Below are 22,224 nucleotides of genomic sequence, written 5' to 3' on the forward strand. Positions count from 1 at the left end.
GGAATTGTGGAAAATTGAATAAAACATCAGTGTCTTCTGGTGTCATTGCTTAAATGTCTGACTACTCACAGAATGGAATATGTTGATAGAGTATGGAATTGTGGAAAATTGAATAAAACATCAGTGTCTTCTGGTGTCATTGCTTAAATGTCTGACTACTCACAGAATGGAATATGTTGATATACTTGGTACTGTCTGTTTATTGACTGGGCAGTTGTTTCTTAAATGGAAAACAGATTATAGAAAGAGGTTGTGTGGAGTGGGACCTGTTGTAAAATGTGTTCTCTTACTTTGGGCTTCGTAGCTGACATGAGAGATTGGAATAATGATGACCCAGGGACACCTAACTTACTTGTTACTGTTTCTGGATGATGTATTTAGTGTTATTTCTGCTTTCTGCTGTGCGTGTGTTACGTGTTCAAAGTGAGTTGTGACACTTTTCACCTTCTACATTTTGCCCTGTTGGGGATGGGTACTTGTGCACATCAAGCAAGTTTAAGTACCTTACCTCTCAGCTACATTTCCAGCCAAACATATATCAGAAACAGAAACAAAAAAACAGGTTTACTTTTAGAAATTTGTGTGTTTGATTGTTTGCTGACATATGTGTATTTATACCACATTCATGGCTGGTGTTCACAGAGAACAGAGGGCATAGTGTCCCGTGGCGCTGGAGTTGCTGGTAGCTGTGAACCACCATGTAGGTGCTGGGAACTGAACCCCAGATTTGTATAAGCACAACCAGTGCTTTTAGCCACTGAACCGTCGTTTTAGTTCCACGTTGGAAAATTTTAAGTACATTTTGAAGGAGGAAGAACAGAATGACGCTAAACCGTGTGGAAGGTGGGTAGTGAGTATGACACAGGGCATCTCTGCCCTTGTGTGGGTGTGTGCATGCATGTGCACGAGTGTGTCTGTGCATGTTGTATTGCATAACTACCAAAAGGAAAGGGAAGCTTGTTTGCCTGTGCTCTCTGGGAAAGTCCTGATTGTGAGTTACCTACCAATGAATGATACTGCTAAATGCCTTGTACAGTCCTCACTGATTTCTGTTTTGCACTGGGCACAGCTGCTCTGGTTTTGTCCCATTGGCTAAAGAAGGCTGTGGGTTTGTTCCATACGTCAATCCTATCCCCTTCCTATACATTCCTTCTATAATGTAGTCTGTGATGCCATTCCAGTGGTGTCCAGGAGAATTAAGTTGGTCTAAATTCAGTCCCATGAAACCAAAGAGCTTGGCTGCTCATGAACCAGAATCAAGTTGGAAGACAAAAGGCAACTCTTACATATACTTTGTTGTAAGAGTTGGAACTTCCTGCTTTATTTTCCTTTGTTCTATGTCGTGGACATGGCCTGTTCATGTCATAATTTTCTTCTCTTGATCCTTTCCCCTACTTCTATCCTCTTCTTTTCTTTTTGTTCTTAAATACCTTGGGTTGACCTTGAAGTCACTATGAAGTATAAGACCTTGAACTCCCTCAGCTTCCTTGTCTTCCTTCATACCCAGTAATCAAACCTAGGTATTCATGTATCCTATCAACTGAGCTACATCTCCACCCTCTTGATGCTTTCTGTTGCCTAATCTAGTAGTAAAGGCAGCATTTATTAAGTCTAGATAGAAAATGATGAAATAATAAAGGCCATTGTTGGTGCTTTATGGGGCCTTATCCCCTCTCTCGCTTCATCTGCCCTCCTTCCCTACTTTTTTTTCTTATTTCTTTGTTCTTTCCAGGATCGATCGATCTACCTATCTACCCATCCATCCATCCATCCATCCATCCATCCATCCATCCATCCATCCATCCTCTGTCTGTCTATCAATCAGTCAATCAATCAATCAATCATTTTAAGCTAAGCAGGAACTTTGCCTGCTTTATTTACATAGATGTGATATAGCCACTCAGAGCACCTATTGTGCTTAGCTGACTCAGGGCCTTGTCAGCAAGGTCTTAGTATTTGAGGACACTTACCACATTTACTCAACATGTTACGACTTGTCATACTCTAGACTGAGTTCTGTTATTAGTAATATATTTCATGGTTTTTTTTTTACCTTTTAAAAATAATTAATGAATGTTAAAGTTGTTGGGAAAGTAAGTAAAACAATTTCATTTTAAACATTGATTTTCTGTGAATACTGAACTTATCAGAAAAAAACATTGTTACTGGTTTAAGTATAATGAACTTTTTAAGCAGATTTTAATCTATAATTTTTATTTTTTTAAAAATGCCCTACTATATTTTGATATTTTTAACCTCCCCATCTTCTCTCAGATATTCCCTGCTTCCCTGCCTACCAAATCGTGTTCTTTCTTTCGACGAAAAAAGAACAATGAAATAAGGGTAAAACCAACCAAAGAAGCACCATGGTATTCATTTGGTGTTAACCAACTACTCCTGAGCATGGGGCCTATCCTGGAGTGTATGTGTGTGTGTGTGTGTATGTACATGTGATATATATATAGTTTCTTGGTATGGGGTGGGTCTTGGTCTACTCTTGCTTTGTTGTTCTGGGACCTATGTCTTGAAATTGTTCAGTTCTTGTGAATGCTGCCAAAGTCTCTTTGTGTTCCTATATGCACCATTCCTGTTCTGTCTAGTTTCCTTGAAGTGGTCCACCAACCTTGGCTCTTAGGTTCTTTTCACTCCTCTGCATAGATTCCTGAGCTTGGAGGAGAGGGATTTAATGAAGACAACCCGTTTAGAGTAGAGTGCTCCAAGGACTCTCACTTTTTGCACATTGTCCAGTTGTGGGTCCCTGTGTTAGTTGATATCTACTGCAAGAAGAAGGTTCAGATGCTCTTATCTTTGGGTATAGCAGGGTATCATTAGGAGTCATGTTAGTTATTGCTTTTTTAGCCATGTTATTGCTCATTTTGTGGAATAGGAGGTACTTGGACTCGTTAACAGTATCAGGCATGGGTTCCATCTCATGGAATGGGCCTTAAATTCAATAGAAGAGTGGTTGGTTAGTGCTGTGGTTAGGGTTTCTATCACTGTGATAGAACATCGTGAACAACAGCAACCCAGGGAAGAAAGTGTTTATTTCAGTTTACAGAGGGAAGCCAAGGCAGAGACCCCGACTGGGTGGGCACCCAGAGGCAGGTGCTGATGGAAAAGCCATGGAGAAGTGCTGCTTACTGGCTTGCCCCTCATGGCTTGCTTTTTGCAGCACTCAGGAACAAAGTGCCCAAGGGTAATACCATACACACTGAGCTGAGCCCTCCCAATCACCAATCAAGAAAGTTTACCATATGCTTTTCTACAGGCCAGTCTGGCTGGGGTCAGTTTCTCAGTTGAGATTCCATTCCCTCTTCCAAAATGTTTAAAGTTGATACAATAGTCAGCACAGTTGCTCTTTTAAATTTGTGTCATTATTGTACCAGTGGGTCTTTTTACAGGCAGCTCTCTATTGGTGGTTTCTGGGTTTGTAGCTAAATGAGATTGATTACTTTTCACCTCTGAACACTGAATAGTCAGTAGCAGTGAAACTTCTAGTTGGGCACGAGTTTCACTTGTCCTTTGATGAAGCAAGTGTGTCTTCAGCAATAAGGTATTACCATCAGGTTTTGAATGGTAACCAGTAGCCTTGGCAATATCATATAATGTTTGGGGAGATCTGTGGGCCCCCTTTAGCCACCTTAAAAAGATGTAACTTATTCTTGGTACTGGGGCTTTTATTTGGCAACATAAGATGTCTACTTGGGTAATGTTCCCATATGATAACTCCATTTCGATTCCTTTTATATATGTATATATTTTAGGAAGCTTCTGTAGCAATAGGTTTCCATATAGCTTTTTAACAGGTCTTTAATGTTAATCATCCCCCCTGTATTCTATTTTCTACTCTGCCTTCCCCTCGTTTCCCATTTAATCCTATTCTAGTTTCCCCTTTATCCCTTTATGACATTGTATTTTATTTCCCTTCCTTCGAAAATCCCCTTCCCGATTCCTCCTTGATCACTTCCTAGCTAACATCTGGGTATTCTGAAAGAAATAAACATACCTAAAACTTACAAGTTGACATTCACATACAAAATGATTGTTTCTGTCTCTATCCATTTACCTGCAAATTTTAATTTTCTCAAGAGCTGAATGATATTCCGTTGTATAAAGTACCACATTTTCATTATCCATTCATCATTTGATTGTCATTGAGGCTGTTTCCAGTTTCTGGCTATTATGAATATAGCAGCAGTGAACATGGGTAAGCAAGGATCTGTGTAGGAAGATGCAGTTCCTTTGGGTATATGCCCAAGAGTGGTATGGGTGTATCCCGAGGTAGATCTATTCTTAGCTTTCTGAGGAACCTCTACACTGATCTCCATAGTGGCTATACAGGGTTGCACTCCCAGGAATAAGTGTTCCCCTTTCCACAAATCTTTACCACTATTTGCTGTCATTTGTTTTATTAATTTTGGCCATTCAGACTGGCATATGATAAAATCTCAAAGTAGTTTTAATTTGCAGTTCCCTGATAGCAAAGGACATAGAACGTTTCTCAGTGTTTCTCAGCCTTTTGTGTTTCATCTTTTGGGAACTTTTAGTTCTTTGTCCCATTTCTAAATTGGGTTTTCTGAACATTCAGTTTGTTGAGTTCTTTATATAGTCTAGACACTAAACCTCTGCTGTATGTATAATTCATAAAGAACTTTATTCTTGAGGGTATCTACCTCCTTGTTCAGTGGGTGATATCTTTTGCTATTTGGAAACTGTACATTCATGAGGTCCCATTTATTGTTGGTTTTAATGTTTGCACTGTTCAGAAAGTCTTTTCCTGTGTCAATAATTTCAAGTCTATTTCCTACCTTCTCTTCTACCAGATTGAAGGTATCTGGTTTTATGTTGAGGTCCTTGATCCATTTGGAGTTGGGTTTTATACAGGGTGATGCATTTGGGTCTGTTTTCATTGTTCCAACCCAGCTAGCCAATTTGGTCAGCACCATTTGCTAAGACACTGTCTTACCTCCAGTGTATATTTCTGATTGCTTTGGTGTTATGTCCATATAATCAGTTGTATACAATTGATCAGTGTATCATTTTTCTTTAGTATTGTTACTGCTCCGTAGTATAGATTTAAATCTGGGATAATGATACCTCCAGCAGTTTTGTTACTCAGCATTCCTTTCATTCTTTTAGTTATCTTAGTTTTATATGAAGTTTAAGAATATTTTTTAATTTTGGTGAGGATTGCATTGAATCTAAAGAAAAGCAATGTTAATCCTACTGATTCTTAAGTGTCTTCAGTGTTTTTCTTCAGTGCCTTACAGTTTTATAAGTCTTTTGCTTACTTGTTAGAGGTTTTTTAGAGTTTAGTTTTGTTTTGTTTTGTTTTTTGTCTGTTGTGAAAAGTGCTGTTTCTCTGATTTCTTGGTATATTTGTTATTTGTATATAAGAAGGTTACTGGTTTGTATGTGTTAATTTTTATGCTGTTACTCTGGTGAAAATTTTTTACAACTGTAACAGTTTCCTGGTGGTGTCATTAAGGTCTTTTATGTATAAATCCTAGTGTCTACAAATAAGGACAACTTCTTTCCCTTGATCTTTTCCATTTGTCTTATTGCTGTAGATAAGACTAGGCATACTGTATTGAATAGGTCACCCCACAGGAGAGAATGGACTTCCTTGTCTCCTTTGTGATTTTAGTAAGAATGCTTTGTTTATATGTGTTTAGAGTGATGTTGGCTGTGGGCTTGCTGTAAATTGTCTTTGTTATGTTGAGATAATGTCCATGATATCCCTTTTTCTCTAGGACCTTTTATCAGAAAGGGATGCTGGATTTTATCAAAGGCCTTTTATGAGTGGAGGATTTAAGTTAGCATACAAAGTAGTGGACTGTATTATGACATTTTCATGCATATGTGTAATTATATTTTATAGATTTATTCCCCTTGGCTGCCCTCACTTATGACCCCTGCCCTGCACCTTCTTGCTGGTCTCTTTCCTGGCTTCAAGCAACCCCCTAGTTCTGCTTTAATGTCACATATTCTATTAACCTCTCTACCCCCTGCCAGGTCTCTTCCTTCTTGATCATGATTTCCTTTGTACTTGAGCCCCCCCCCCCTCACTCGCCACATATGCCACACACATGAACATGTACCTTTCTGCAAATGTTGTGATTTCATTTACCATTGTGGTTGCACAAAATTCTATAGCGTGTATGAACCACATCTTCTTTTATCTGCTCATCTGTTGATGGACATCTAACCTGGTCCTGGCAATTGTGAATGTGAAATAATATGTGGTTCATTGACTTATCTCAGAGTGTTGAAGTGGCTCGTGCAGTAGTTGTGTGTTCAGGTTTTTAGGTATCTCCACACTTTTGTAGCAACTGCAGCAATTTACATTTGCACCAGCATTGTATAGTGAACCACCGAGATGGTGCCAATACCCCGTTTTCTTCTTTGGAGCTATGCTAAAGCAGCATTACTTAGACATCGTGTTTTGTTGTTGTTTTGTTGTTTTTTAACATACCACTCTGAGTAAACTTGCTATAACTGTAAAAATGTCCCACTGTATACCCTCAATGAGAAAGTGTTAGGGACTTACCAACTCCAGGTTGTATTGACCTTATAACCTAAACCACATAGATTTTTCTGACTCAAATACTCCTTAATTTTTATTTAGTTTGAATTTTAAATTATGTATATGATGTTTTGGCAGCATGTATGTATGTCTGTGCACCATGTGTGTGCCTGGTAACCACAGAGGTGAAGATGTCAAGGGAGCTGGAATTACAGCTGGCTCTGGACCACCATGTGCGTGCTGGGAGTGAAACATGGGTCCTCTGGGGGAGCAGTCAGTGCTTTTAACCTGAATCATCTCTCCAGCTCCATCATTATCTCTTAAGTGACCAGTAAAATGTGCACTGATGCCTAGTCTGTAGGGAACACTGCTATCTACTGTTTATCTCCAGGTAATTATTGGTACCATGGCTTAAGGAAACACTTTTTTTGTTCCCTGGAGCATGAGTTGAAGACTCAAGTTTCAACTTTCTGAATTGACTGGGAGGTGTTCTAAACATGTATGTGGCTTTGTCTTTGTAGACTGAAATCGCCAAGAGATTGAATACCATTTGTGCACAAGTCATCCCATTTCTGTCTCAGGAAGTAAGTAAAATGTTAAAGTGCCATTATGTTGCTTCTGTTTGCAAATTAGCCACTTTTAAGATGTTAATTTTATCACAAGGAACAAGTGTGAAGAACATCTGTTATATTTGAAGTGTGTCAATCCTGTCTTTCTAAGGCGTCCGAGGGCAGGCTGCTCAAGGGTGGTAGTATCTCAACCCCAAATTATTGTTGTTGTTATTATTGTCATTACTATTACTGGAAATTCGCACAGTGATTATCAAGTATAAAGAAGGCTTTGGGGTATGTGTGTGTGCATGTGTCTGTCTGTCTGTCTGTCTCTATCTTGTCTGTTTACATCTCACTATGACCTGGAACTCATGAGGTGAAACAAGCTGGCCTCAAATTCAGATACCGTTTGCCCCTGCCTTTTCAGTGCTTGGATTTATGGCCTGTGCCACCGCTCCCAGCTGTGCATGTGTTTAAGTAATATGTGCTTAAAATGATTCAGGCACACTTTTCTGTTTTCGTGGGCTGATTTGAAAGTGAGTGCATTGGGGTTGATCTGTATGAAAAGAGGCCCTTAATTTATCATATGCATTCCATGGAGAGAGTGAATGATAATCATCACAAAGATAAAATGAGCATTCACATATTTTTTACTCAGTCATAAACATAGATAAGCCATGTGGTTTGAGTTGACTTTAACATTTTTATAGAAGGAGCCCTTCATAGGAGTCATTGGAGATTGACTCAGCATTGTATTTCAGTTTTGCTTTGAAAGTTTTATCTTCTTTCTGGGTTCAGGGGAATAAAGTGTTTTTAGTATGTAAATACGATGCCCTGTGGGAGAGACTTGGCTGGTGGGAGGTTAGGGTTAGCTGTAGAGCACCCTGAGCTCCTACAGATTTGCTGTCAGTTTTCAGTGACCTTAGCTTCTGCTAGCCTCTTCTAATTGAATGTAGCTATATTTTAATTATGTGTAGAGTTGGGGAGTGGGCAAGGTGAATTTTCATTCTCTAAATTGAAAACAGAGCTTTCTCAATGAAGTAGTGAAATACCTAAAGGCTAAAACTAATAATAGGATGAATTCCCATAGTTGTTTTTATTAATAAGCTGATGTGTCTAGATTTTTTTTAATCAAAGAAATCACAGACTGACTGATGATGCTTTTAGTAGCAAGATGGGTGTTTGAATTATTAACGTCATGTGCCCTAATGCACCACTGTAAACTCTTGTGAGCTAGGACAGCCCTCTCTGCCTTGGGTCTCTGTAGTGTTGTCTATCCAGAGACTCTAGTTCACCATTCTTGATGTCCCTTCTGATAGTTACCAGTGGTGACAGAGAAATAAATGGTGGCACCATCCCATTGCCCCTCCTTTTTGTTCTGTAAAGTAACACATGCATGAGGACCTGCTGTCTTTGTTGTCAGAATGAACAGGGAAGTTCCTAGCTGTTGCTAACACATTTTCTTCTCCTTGTTTTCAAAGCATCAACAACAGGTGGCCCAGGCTGTGGAACGTGCCAAACAGGTGACCATGGCAGAGTTGAATGCCATCATCGGGGTACGTGGCCTACCAGGTCTACCTCCTACAGTGTGTATCACCAGCTTTCATTTCTTTATGGTTTGATGGCATAACACATACACACAATTAAGTTTGTGTAACTCTGAGATGACTCATTTGCTTAATAAGGGCAGGTCAAAGGGGGTTTGGGGGATGTGTGGAGATGTGTAGGGAAGAGGACATATTAGCACAAGGAGGATGAGAAGAAGACAAGTAAAAGTAACTCTTCTAGATCCTGTGATACTTACAAACCAGCCTTTCTGTTAGTGAGGTAGAGGCTGTAGATCAGTTTCTAAACACTTCTTGCTTCTGGCTAGTACAGTTCCACCACAGTGAGGTCAGCATAGGACTCTGAATTACTCTCAGAGTTGCCGTTGCCTTTTGCTTTCTTGGACACTAGAACCTGTGTAGTGTTTGATATTTCTTTCTTGTGCCCCTTTCATGAATTTTAAAGTGGCATACCAATGAAAAGCTCCCTCTCCAGGGAAGGAGTGTTAATTGTCTGCCCTACTGCTCTGTGACCTTTCAGGGTTCAGTGCTCCTCTGGAGTTTAGCCATCTCTTCTTGCTGGTGAAGCTGGTTTCTGTTGTCAGTCATAAGTCATTTGTTCTGCCTTAAGGGATCTAGTGGACCAGGCATTCTGTCTCTTTCTTTGCTGGATTTTGGCCCCACCCACTTTAGGACCTAAGTTGGTTCTCATGTGCTCTGCCCCTTTTAGACTAAAGGAAAGAAGTGGCTGAAATTGAGGGGGGCTTTATTTTATTCATATGTGAGTTCTTCAAATGGATTCAAAATCACTCATTTATCAATTTATGTTAATTGCTTGTGAGAAGATGCCCTGCTGGTCTTTATAGTTCCCTCAGACACTTTGTAATGATAATTAGACATGCTGCTGTAGGGATTAAGAGTGCCATAGTCCAGTGCTGTGACAGACAATGGAACCAGTTAATCTATCAAGGTTTAAAATTACATCCCCACTGGAGATGGGAAAAACATAAGAGCCAAGGCGGATTAAAGAATGAGCCTCAGCTTGAAAACCCTCCTTTCATCAGCTTCTCAATTGCAGATCTGCAGTTGGGGTGCCTGTGGTAAGCTATTGGCAGTCAATTAGGTGAAATAAACTGGGAGGGTGACCTTCATTTCCTTTTAATAGCTTTTTCCTCCAAGATCCAGGGAGCTTCAGTGGATTTTCAGCTTAGATTTTATTCAAGCCGTTTTATTGCACTTGACAGTTTAGCTCTTGCATAAACAGTTCTCCCTCCTTCCCCCAGGTCTGGGCTCTCTGTCTTTCTTCCCTTCCTGTATCACATTTTTAACTGTTACTTAGTGGGCTCTCTAATCACATTCAACAAAAAACACAATTATGCCTGCGTTTGTCTGCTGCCTCTCTATCCTTTTCTTGTGTAATGAATTGCTTTATTTCAGAGATCAAATCAAATATTCACTGGCATTTTTGCACATACCGTGTTTGATTAGAAGGGACTAATAGTGATTGTACTTGTAGCTGGAACAAGGAATTTTTTAACCCAAATGAATGAGGATGGAAAAGCCTGTTTTGATTAAAAGAAAACATATGCAAAGCAGATCCGAAGGGCCCTGTTCAACTCTGTGGGACATGTTTGTTTTCTGATAGGCTCTGAATTTTTACATGTAATTTTTCTGGTTTTTCCCTGGCAGTGGTGGGGATTGAACTTGGGGCCTCACCCATACTAGGAAAGCATTCTGCAAGTGAGTTACATGCCCAGCTATGTATAAATTCTTCAGGAATAAAATGCTAGTTTTGAGTTCTCAAAGGCACTGCCCAGACCTGAGTGTCATCTTTGGGTCTACATTTCAGAAGGGGAAAATGTATTAGCCACATATTTATAGTTAGTATTTATTTTGAATGGAATCAGAAAGTATGAATAGGTTATTTTAAAAAGAGTGGATTTTTTAGGAATGGCTTTAGTTCAGGAAAGCATGCTGAGATTATCGAGACCTGTTAGCTTTGATAGTTTAGCAATAATAACCCAAGTTGGTGAATTGGGCCCAGTGCAAGAGTTAATGCATCATGGTGTGTTCAGTATATTATGACAGACTCTTTGAAAGTTTGCAAAGATCAGCAGTAGCCCCTGCCTTTAGCTTCATGCTTTGGCATATGCTTGATATTTGCTTGAAAAGAATTGCATACATCCTGGAAAATCGAAGTAGCATAAAATTGGGCTGACAATCTTGTGGACCTTTGCACCCCCTCATTGCACATGCAGTGTGCCAGCTTGTCTGGCCAGAGGGGAGGAAGCACTGGGAGACTGTTCAGACAGCAGCTGTGCAGAGCAAGTGGAGCCTGTTTGATAGCAGCTGTCAGTATTGTTCTGGGATGGGTTAGGGTGAAGAACAATGAGAGAGGCCAAGCTCTTCATCTTTATTGACTTTCAGACTAAGAAAAGAAAAGGTTTAGAAGGCTATTTCAAGTGTGAAAGATCATGAAAGAGAACCCTTTAAAATGCAAATAGAGTGAAACCCTTACCTTCCCTTTAAGGTACAATCAAGGCCCTTATGGTTTGCTTGACCGGGCTGAAGATATTTTGTTGTAGCAAAGTAGCTTGGGTTTGTCAAGGACCCCAAACTCTTGGTGAGCTCAGCTTGTGTTCTTGGCCTCTGGGTGCTATTTGACTAGAAGAGGGGGAAGGTTATATTTTCTTCTGTCTTGTTGAGTGAGTGATGCCAGTTTCTCACCAGCATGTAAATTCTTCTCCAATCTAGGAGAAATAGTGAGTTGTAGTTCTTTTCTACTTGACTTCAGCCTTTACTAGAATACTGATATTTAAGGAACAATTTCCATTCACATAATTAATGTTTGGATTACTACTGAAATATTTTTTGTCATCTGTCTCTGTCTCCCCCCCCCCATCCTCTCTCTTAAGACATGGTTTTACCATATACCCTGGCTAACTTGCAAATTGCTGTGTAGACCATGCTGGGAGTGAACTCACAGAGATCCACATGCTTCTGCCTCCTGAGTACCAGGATTAAAAATCACCATACCTGGACTTTTATTCACCTGTTAAAAGCAGCTGTGATAGCAAATTTGGTGACTGGCAGAATATGAACTGCAACACTGCTTTTTGGATAGCACTTCTCAAAATCTCTTGCTGTTAATATGTTCTGTTGTAGCAATTTTTTACTAATTTTTAAGCTTAATTTTAGTGTGTGTGTGTGTGTGTGTGTGTCTGTCTGTCTGTCTGTCTGTCTGTCTGTCTGTGTGTGTGTGTGTTTTGATTTGCTCCTTCCACTGTAACATGTGTTTCAGGAGTCAAATTCCAGTCACTAGACTTACAGGTAAGCACTTTAGTGCTGAGTCTCTTTCCTGGCCAATAAGGATTTTAGTTCAGTTTTTCTCTCCATATGTTAGTACTAAATTTACATCATTCCATCCTACTTTTCTTCCCCCAAACTCTTACTCTGTCCTCACTCCCTTTCAAATTCATTATCTCTTTAATTAATTAATCCCCTAATTCTTTCCCTCCCTTACACACACACACACACACCACAACACACTACACCACCCACCCTGTGGAATCCGTTTTGTCCTCTTCCTATGTGTTTAGGACTGACCATTTTGGCTTAGATAACCTATTGAGGAGCTTGCAGATTGTCGCTTTTAGCAACCATTAACTGATTTTATATCTTCATCTAGGGATGGGGCCTGGTAAGATATCCCCATCCACGTTGGGATGCCAACCAGTGTTGTCGTTGTGCAAGTCTTGCTTTAGACAGTCATATTGTTGAGATTTCATGGATGCAGCTTCCTGTCATACAGCTGCAAAGCTCACTAACCACAGCACTCACCAGCATAGCGAGGTAACTGCAAGGGTGCAGTACTGGCACGTGCAGCTTGGCAGAAACCAACAGCTATCTCATTGGGCATATGACCCACTGTATAGGAGGGATTCATGTCTTACACTGCAAACCCAGCCAGTTACCTGTTGCCGGTGAGGTCATGGACCTTAACATGCTGCTACCACTTTTTAAATCAGTATGATTTCCCCATTTTATTTAAATACCCATCCTTATAGTCACTGATCAGAATAGCTCTCACTCCTCATCAAAAAAACTTCTTTTTTGTAGCAATTGGAGGCCATTATAGTGCAGAGATCTTAATTGGCTCAGGACTGATTGGTTTCACACACAGCCACTGTTAGAAAACACTGCTCATTGTGGGAAAAGGAACTCATTCACTTGAGACCTTGTTCTTGGAAGAAGAGCCATATTGATGCCTACAGCAATATTCTTGAAATTTTTTAAGCTTGGATTTTTATTAAAACCTGAAAATACAATCAGCTGTGCATGGTGTAATATCTTATTAGTGGGGTGGCTATGGCTGCCTGAAACATAGAATTTAGGAACTTCAGGGTATGTCCATGTATTGTTTGAAATTGGAACTAAAAGCTCCTTTTACCCTGCTCAAATGTAATTGAGGCCTCAGATTTTTTTTCTTTTTTGATCAGGTTATGTCACAAAAAATTACTGTGGATCTCCATATGCTGTAAAAATACACAGCTGCATGGTCTGTAAGTCCCCCCCCCCACTTAGTATATATTTTCTGTGCAGTGAAATACATGCATTTGAAGAGTCTAGCCTGGTCACTTAAAGCACCTTCACATTTCAAGCAACCATACTCCACAAGTGGCATGTGATTTCTGTTACCCAGTATGTTCTCTGCTTTTTAGTAATTTTACTGCATGCTGAAAGAAAATAGTTGATTTTTGAATGGAAATAATGTAGTAATAAAGGCCAAGAGCCATTTTTCTCTTAAATAAAATAACTGCGTGGTTGTATAGTTTGTTTCTGACCACCCATTCCCTAATTTCCTGGTAGATAAATGTATTTTAGTTTCCCAATCTATAGATAGATAGATAGCACAAAGTTTCCTACCTTTTGAGGGGCTAAGACCTTGGCTGGAAAGCCTTCACCCGGCATGTGATTCCACTTCTAGGAACTGTAGTTTTGTGTGTCTCATGTCTGAGTGCTTGTGATAGCTTTGTGGCTGCAGTTGCCTGAGTTCTTGGGTGTGTTTCTGTGTGTATGGTTGCTCTGGTTTGCCAGCCATCACCTTGGCCCTTTCATGAGTTTGATTCATGTGTTTCCTTGGATGCATTGCCTTATAACATGATTTAGCAGTGAAAAAGCACTGCCATTGTCCTCCCCACCAGTTTGTTTCTGCAAACCTAGACCCTGAATGTGCTGTACAAGCATTTTACTACTGAGCTAGCCCTCTAGCCTTCTGTTTAGCTTTAAAGTGGAGGACGGATGGAGACAGAGTTAGGACAGACCCGTGCTGTTTTTCATACTCAACAGAATAGTATTCTATTATTGTGATTTTGAGAGTTACACAAGAGATTATCTTTCCTATCCCCAAAACAATAGCTCTTTTGGATTTTGGCCTCATTGTTGACTGTATAAGAAAATTTGAACAGTTTCCATAGTAGTGTCTGAACTCTGGGAACGCAAGGAATTTGGAGCTGATCTAGGGAAACTTACTTTTCTTTTGTAATCTATTTTGATGCAGTATCACATTTTTTCATGCATACAATTTCTATGAAGACCAAGATATCTTCAGTTATTGCTTATATTTGTACGTTTTTGTTTCATAGCTTACACCTCTCTGCACCTGAAAACAGCTTCGTATAAAGCGAAAAAAGCTTGTAGGACTGTGTGCATGGTAGCTGTGTAATAACGTGTATGTGTGTATGGGATCTCTGTATATCTTCAGAGGGAGGAGACCCTATGCCTAAAATAATAATTGTAGACCTAAAACGCACCCCACTGTTGCATGAGATTTTTGGTTCAGGGGTTAGCTGATTATGCTTCTCCTTTAGCTGTAGCTGCGAACCATCGATGAGATTGTAGTGTGTGAAGTTTAAAAAAGGATGAGCTTCTTATTCTTACGACTATAGAACTAATCCCTGGCAAGCCCATCTTTAATATAGCCTTAAGTGCCTTTCTAGAAGAGTGGGTATCCTACTACTTGGAGAAGACTGCAAATGTACAATAAATGTGTATCTTCTAGTTCCTAAGATTTAAATCTTCTTAAATAGTCTAGTTCTTTATTAAATTTTCAGAGACAACATTGCATCATAAAATGGTCTCACTGTATATATAGTTCAGACTGGCCTGTGACCATGTAGAAAATCATTTTCTGTGTATGGGTTAAGTCAGTTTGATATTTTTGTTAGTTTTTTTTTTAATAGAATACTACCTAGTATCTCAAATAGATTTGGGATTGGCCTTGCTGTCTGAATTTTCCCATAGTTAATATGCATTTTAGATACTAGAAAAGTTTCTGACTCATTCGTTTCTTTTAATTTCCCTTGCCAGGGTGCTATTGTATGAGTTTTAGTTGATTCTTTGGTATAACGCATTTCATAATTAATCACGTTTTAGAAGGGAGAAACTGCTCCATAGAAAGTAGAATATCTCATTTTAGAGGTTAAATATGTTGCATGGGTGTATGGTTTCTTTTAAAAATTGAGATATAGTTCATATTAAATTGACCGCGTGTAAGTCATTCAGTTCATTAGTATGTTTAGCCATCACTATCTCATTCTAAAATACTTTGATCACCACTGAAAGAAAAGCTGTATCTATTATCATTTACTTCCCATGTCCTCTCTTCTAACACTTAATGGCCACCAATTGGCTTGTTGAGGATATTGTACATAAATAAATACATATAATATGTAGCCCTTTATAGTTGGCTGATTTTACTTAGCACAGGGTTATTGTAGAATATTATTTTAAGGGGTGTTGCTTTTGTTTATGCTCTGGAACATTTCGTTTAATGATACAAAAATGTATTTGATTAAATAAAATTTACCTGTGGTCAGGAGGCTGAGTGGCAGGGAGGTGCCAGGTAGAGAAGAGTTTTTAAGGAGGGTGGAGGAGAAGGATATGAGGACTTTGGAAGAGATGGGAGAAAGGGAGGAGGTGAGCGACTTGCTATTCAGCCTCTCTGAGGAGCAGAATTCTACCTTGAACATTTCTTTGAATCTTGAGTTCTTTAGAGGGACAGAGATTTAGGTAAGTTCCCTTCACAGTTTTGAAAGAGTCCATTCTTGAGGGAACAGAATTCCCTCAGGCTGTGGTTCTTGTGATAACTTCTGCTGATAGTGGAGTTGCAGTTGCTTATTCCAACAGCTGTGGCTTAAAAGGAAGTAAGACATTAAAGAAAACATGGGGTTTTCAAGGTTTTTCCAACTTCTAGTATGTATCTCTTGCTGACCTGGAACTTGCTGTGTAGACCTGGCTGTTTACAAACTCAGAGATTTGCCTGTTTCTGCCTTTGGAGTGCTAGAATTAGAGATGTGAGCTATCACACGTAGCTATTTTTTGATATGGGCTAGTTGAAATCTGTACAGTGAGAATGACCTTGAACTTGTGAGCATTTAATCTCTCCCTTTTGAATGCTGGGATTATAGGCATGCTCTACCATGGCAGTCTTAACACTGCTCTGGGGATCAGCTCCAGGCTAGGTGTGTGTTAGGGAAATGATCTACCAAGTTTCGTTGATGACTAATACGTTGGCATCTGCTTAACACCTATATTTGTCCATTTATAAGTTTGGTGGTTGATCAGGTTGTGTCTACTTGTTGGCTGTGGTTGATAATCCAGCTGTGTGAAAGTAAGTTGCTTTCTGTCCTTTAACCATGTATGTCTCTGAGATAGGACTCATCAGGCTTTACAGCAGGCGACTGTCTCTGATCCTATTTGTAAGTTTCTAATGCAGATATTTTTCCTTGTGTTTGGAGTAAATCTAGGGGTGGAATTTGTGGGTCATGGGTAGCTTTATATTTAATTCGCAACCTCCTGTCTATTTTCCAAAGTGTCTGCACCATTTTACATCTCTAGTGGCGCTTGTGGATTAGTTTTGAACCATACATTTTCATACCTTGTCTGTTTTGTAGAATCTAGCTACTCTGTATGTAAAGAAGTAGCTCTTTGTGTCTTTAATTTACACCTCCTTTCTGGTTTGGATGAATGTGTGTTCATTTACTATGTGTCTGGTATTTGAAGTAGAACTACCTAAACATGTCTTTTGAAAATGTGTTCTAATTCAGACTCTCTTTAAGTCCTAGAGATCAGCTGTAAGTTAGGCAGTGAAGGTAGGGTAGATAGTGTAGTGGTTATACAAAAGAGTTGGCCTTAGAAAAATTCAGGAAGAGTAAAGACAGCAAATACCCAGCAGTGTGCCCTCTTCATCCTGATCTCTTTCTGCATGTGTGGCATCATATCTCCTTCCGTCACTGTTGCCTTTTCAGCTTTATTGGCATACCATTGACAAGTAAGAATTTCATATGTTTAACAACATTTTGATTGTATTGTCACTGTCAAGCTGATGAACATGTCACCTTGTAGTCTAAACACTGTACATGTGTGTTTCTGTGCGCTTGAGATCTCTTAGCAAATTTCAAGTACACAGGATGGTATTATTACCTGTGACCATAATGCCCTGTATTAGATTTCCAGAACTTAGCTTACATAAATTTCAACTTGGAATCCTTTGACTCCCATCTCCCTATTTTGCCCAACCCCTGGTATCCACCTACAACTCCACTTTCTGTTTCTGCTAGAAATCTAGACACAGGTGGGATTTGGGGTTGTAGCTTAATTGGTAGCGTATATGCCTAGTGGTCTCGAAGCTCTGGATTTGGTCCCCAGTACCTCCATAAATTGAATGTTGCGGAGTACATCTCTAACTGAGTGTCATCCTTAGCTACATAATGAGGTACAGGCCAGCATAGGCTTCCCAAGGCCTAACTTACCATGGTAACAACAAAGCACATACATTGCTAAGGCAATGGGATATCTGTGCTTTTAAATTAGATTTATTTCAGCTAGTGTGACATCTTCTAGGGTAACCCATGTTGCCGTAAATGGTTGGATTTCCTGGGTTTGGTTTGATTGAGACAGGATTTTGGTTCAATAACTCTGACTGGTCTAGAACGTAGGAACCTTCTGCCTTAGCCTTGGGTGCTGGAATTAGAGGCCTGGGCCATCACACTCAGCTGTGTTTGCTGCTTTTCCAAGACTGAATCATATGTATGCATCACATTTTCGTTGTCTTCACATATTAATGAACTCAGTTTATAAATCTTGGCTGTTGGCAGTGATCCTGCAGTGACCATGTAAGTGTGAGAAAATTTTATTTCCTTCAAGCGTAAGTCTGGAGTAGGGTTTCTACATCTCATGGTACTTCTGTTTTTACTTTTTTAGAAGCTGCAGTGTTTTCTATAATGGTGTTGCTAGTTTAGATTCCTAGCAACACATAGGCTTACTTTTCTATATACCTTTTACTAAAACTGGTCTAGTTTTTGATACCTCCATGCTGACAGGCATCTCATTGCCTCTGATACTCATCAGACTGAGCACTGATGAGCAGTGATGGTAAGCATTTTTATGTTTTCCTGATGACTCATCTTTTGAGAGTTCCTCCTGTTTGTCAAGCTGCTATTTTTTGTTGAGCTGAATTCAGATGTAGGACTTACAGATATTTTCTCCCGTTTCTTAAGACTGTCCACGTGTCACTTTCTGGGCCTCTTAGTGCCTTTCTACTTTATCTTTATTGTTTTCAAGTGGCTGGAGTGGTTGGAGAATTCTTGGCTCCAGTAAGCAGCTTCTTTCTGTTTGTCACCTTTGCCCCTCTTACAGAGAGAAACCATTCATGTAATAGGAGGTTTTCAGACAGTTTCTGTAGTAGCCTTGATGCCACTGCTGCCAGACAGATATTCCCACTTGATTATGTAGTGAACAAATTTCTTTTGTCCTCCAGATCTCCAAGATAAGAACAGAGAACTGTAAATGGAGTTTTTGTTCCACCTGGTCCCACAGCCATTTAGCCCCAAATAAACACACAGAGACTTATATTAATTAGTAACTGTTTGGCCAGTGGCTCAGGCTTCTTATTTCCTAGTGCTGTCTTAATTATTAACCCATTTCTATTAAACTGTGTATTACTACGGGGCTGTGGCTTACCCATAATGCTCTAGCATGTTACTCCTTTTGGCCGCTACATGGGGGTCTCTCTCTCTCTCTCTCTGTCTCTCTCTGTCTCTCTCTGTCTCTCTCTCTCTCTCTCTCTCTCTCTCTCTCTCTCTCTCTCTCTCTCTCTCCCTCCCTCCCTCCCTCTCTCTCTCTCTCTCTCCCTCTCTCCCTCACCCCCCCCCGTGTGTGTCCTCGCCCTAGAATTCTCCTCATCTCGTAGTCCCACCTATTTCCTGCCTGGCTAATGGCCAATCAGTGTTTTATTCATCAACCAATAAGAGAAACATATATACAAAAGGACATCCCCTATCAGAGAACTAGAAACTAGTGACTAATGATGAATAATCTATAGAGTTGAGCACTTACATTTTCACATCTTGTCTTCCTTAAAACTGTTGTTGTCATTGCTGTTTGCTGTAATTTGGATGTGGAGATGCCAGCTGTGGGGCTTTCAGTTCAGTTGGGTTAGTTGTGATTTTGGTGACAGAGTTTTCCTGGGTTTGTAAAATGGGTTAAATTTCTGGAATTTGGTAGCTGGTAACACAGAGTTTTGAATCTTTCCTTCCTAAGTTTGTGTCTTTTCTGGGCAGCTCTGTAGTGATGGACTCTGTTACACTTGTGATTTAGAACAAAAGTGCCAGTGAGCACACCACTACATTATACTTCCAAATGTCAGCAGCACAGCCAGGTTCTTTACAGTATGGATTCTAATACCATGGCTGTTGCTTGATGTGGGTGTGGCTACTTTATTCCTGTGGGTTTCCAGGGTCCCTAATTCAGGGTTTGGTGTTTGCTTTCATCTCTTACGCAGTTTGTTTCCAGAGCTTTCAGTCAGAACAAATTGACACTTTACTGACTTTCTTCTCGGTATCAGAATACTCTGTGGAAATTTTCAGGGTATCCCCTTTTACATTGGTCTTTTCTTTCTTCCTATCTTATATTGTTTGAATTTTTGAGTTGTTAGTAAGATCAGCTTTATGAAGCAGATTTTTAAAAATTTATTTTTATTGTTTTGTGACCAAGACTGGCACAGAACTCACTATCCAGTGAAGAATAAACAAAATATCTGAGCATTCTTTCTTCCCAAGTATTGTGATAACAAATGAGCATCACTACATCAGATTTTTTGTTGTTGTTGTTGGTTTTGGTGCTAGAGATGCAGTTGAGCTACATTCCCAGCCCCTAGTTTGTTTATTGGCTACTGTTTTTTGAGACAAGTCTTCTTGTGTAGCCTAGGTTGGCATCAAGTCTTGCCCCAGCCTGGCAGATGCTGTGGATATGTGCTGGCTGTCAGATGGCTACTGTGTGCATGAGGTGTGTGTGGTGCAGTGCATGCTTCGGAGCCCAAGAAATTACTTGGAGTGTTGCTTCTTTTCTTCTATCCTTATATTGGTTCTTAGAATGGAATTTAGGTCACCAGGCTTGCTTCCAGGTGCCTTTATTCACTGAGCTATATTGTCAGCTCTTCAAGATTTTGCTTTTTGAGGTGTGGCAAAGGACTTGCATGGTGATGACAGTTAGTGCTTGAGTATTGAGAAGCATTACGTCTTCAATGGCAATTTTCAGAAACACTGGAGGTAGAGGGTAAAAAGCAGCAGTGACCAGTTTCTTTCAGCACTGGTGGCATTTTGGGCCCCCTGATTGGTGAAGAGCTGCACTGTGTAATGAAGGATATTTAATATCGTCTTTCTTCAGACACAGGATGCTACTAGCAACTGCCTCCCATTTGTTCATGTCTCCAGATGTGCCAGATGTCCCTGTCAAGTTGCTCTGTTTGAGAGCCACTGGTCTTGGATGCGAGCCAGAGGAATGTGCTATATTAGAAATACCATGCTCTTCAAAAACATCTTGTATATGTTTGCACTGCTGGAGATGGAAAAGGCATGAGCATGCCAGGCTCCCTTCTCCCATTGAGCCCTGTAAAATGACAGCTGGACACACTGTTTTTCTTCTGTAGTATAAACCTGTAAGCATTAATTTAAATGTCCTAACTTACAAAAAAAAGTCTAATGCCTGGATAGGAGTTTGAATTATCCCATCCTTGCTGTCTGTCATGTTGAAAGAAAGTGACAGATGACATTTGGGTCTGGGCAGGGCAGGTATATAAAATGTTTCTAGATGGCAGAAGTGTTGTTTGGCTGTCTAGCAATTCCAGTATTGTATTTGGTCTAGGACACCTTCTTAAACAAGTGTTATTGCATTTGCATTTGCTCTGTGTTAGGGAAATGTGTACCAGATTGTCTTTGAAAACTTTTTTGAGAAAATGTTCCTTTAGTAACAGATGGAGTCAGGTGTGGGCTGCCCTTCTAAAGTTAACTTATTCTGATGTAAGTCCTCCATATAGATTAATGTTTTATCCTAAGACCCCCTTTGCTCTTCCAGTATTAAATATCTACTTTTGGAAGAAAGGCCACTGCTGTGTCTGGGAACTTGTCTTCCCCAGGTCTCCTTGGAGGAGAGCAGGGATATGGGAATAAGCATTGAGATGTGGGGCTGAGAAGAACTAGCTTGTATTTGTCGCTACCATTGGATTCCATGGTAAACTGGATTTGTGACTTGAGTACTTGGAATTCTGTAATTTCAAGAGCATTCATCTTGGCTACACTGGGAGAAAAATAGTTATCTTTGAAGGAGGTTGCCCTCTTTCTTCCTTGCTACAAGTGTGAACTTGACCATGTTTTAGGTAGCTGGAAAGCTTCCAGTGCTGTGGCAGTGAGCGTTGTGTCATGCCTCTTTGAGCCCAGTGCCTAAGCACCCTTCCGTAGGGCTCAGTGCCTAAGCACCCTTCCGTAGGGCTCAGATGGGATAATGAGCACATGGGAGGCATACACTCAAGGTTTTGGAATCTAGACCATCTTGATGGATGTGACCCATCTCTTTGTTTTTTAGTCTTACTACATAATATTTTGCTTTAAAAAATCATATAATTTTATTTATGAAAATATTTTGTTTGAAGCAAAAAAGATTGCTAAGCCAAGGGATGGATGAGCCCAGTTACCTCTAGGCAGGGCCTGGAAAAAACAGGCCAGGGTAGAAGAGGGAGGTCTCTGGGACCAGATAGTCTGTTGACTATTCTCACTACCCCAACTCTTCGGTTTGGCCGCATATAGCTACTTCACAGCTATGACAAAGTTCATGGTTATATAAGCACAGCCCTCTTTTAGTAGTATAGTATAATTTGCTTTCTATTTTTGGTATTTTCTTTCTGTTGTTTATTGGTGTTGTTTTGTGCTTAAAGTTGGCTTGAAATTTGGGGATGGGGGTATTCCCTAGCACAGATTTGCTGCCAACTAAAAGCCTGACTCTGAGGTTCTTAGCCAGTGGTTCCATCCTGCAAGTTTGCAGAGCAGTAAGAGGGGTGTCATGCTGTGGTTGTCTGTTCCGCTCTGTGCAGTCTCTTTCCCTCTAATCAGTGCTGTGCCTAATGACCCGAGGCAGGCTTGTGTTCGCTTCACTGCTTCTTCGAAGCTGGACGTGGCTCGTGCTTGCCACGTAATGATAGTAATTGCTAGTAGGGCAGACCTGGTCTTCATCCTCCTTAGAGCACATTTCTTGTGGCAGGTGTCTCATT

The 22,224-nt window shown here is 40.1% G+C and overlaps 1 protein-coding gene across 13 annotated transcripts in view; it reads left to right on the forward strand.

The window, feature by feature from the left end:
- The window catches only part of Tle1 (TLE family member 1, transcriptional corepressor), a 93,353-nt gene that overhangs the window by 27,583 nt on the left and 43,546 nt on the right, over positions 1-22,224 (forward strand). For 8 of the 13 annotated variants that reach the window (XM_040757314.1, XM_040757318.1, XM_040757319.1 and 5 more), the window contains exons 5-6: positions 7,048-7,110; positions 8,559-8,633. The exons of 1 other annotated variant lie outside the window; for it this stretch is intronic. In XM_040757314.1, the coding sequence (XP_040613248.1) occupies positions 7,048-7,110; positions 8,559-8,633 (138 nt within the window). Of the gene's footprint in view, positions 1-7,047; positions 7,111-8,558; positions 8,664-22,224 lie in introns of all 13 variants that reach the window. 4 more of the 13 variants (XM_040757312.1, XM_040757316.1, XM_040757317.1 and 1 more) reach the window with 1 other exon arrangement.

Source organism: Mesocricetus auratus, unplaced genomic scaffold (genome assembly GCF_017639785.1).
Source record: "Mesocricetus auratus isolate SY011 unplaced genomic scaffold, BCM_Maur_2.0 Super-Scaffold_100014, whole genome shotgun sequence".
Classification (NCBI taxonomy): Eukaryota; Metazoa; Chordata; class Mammalia; order Rodentia; family Cricetidae; genus Mesocricetus; species Mesocricetus auratus.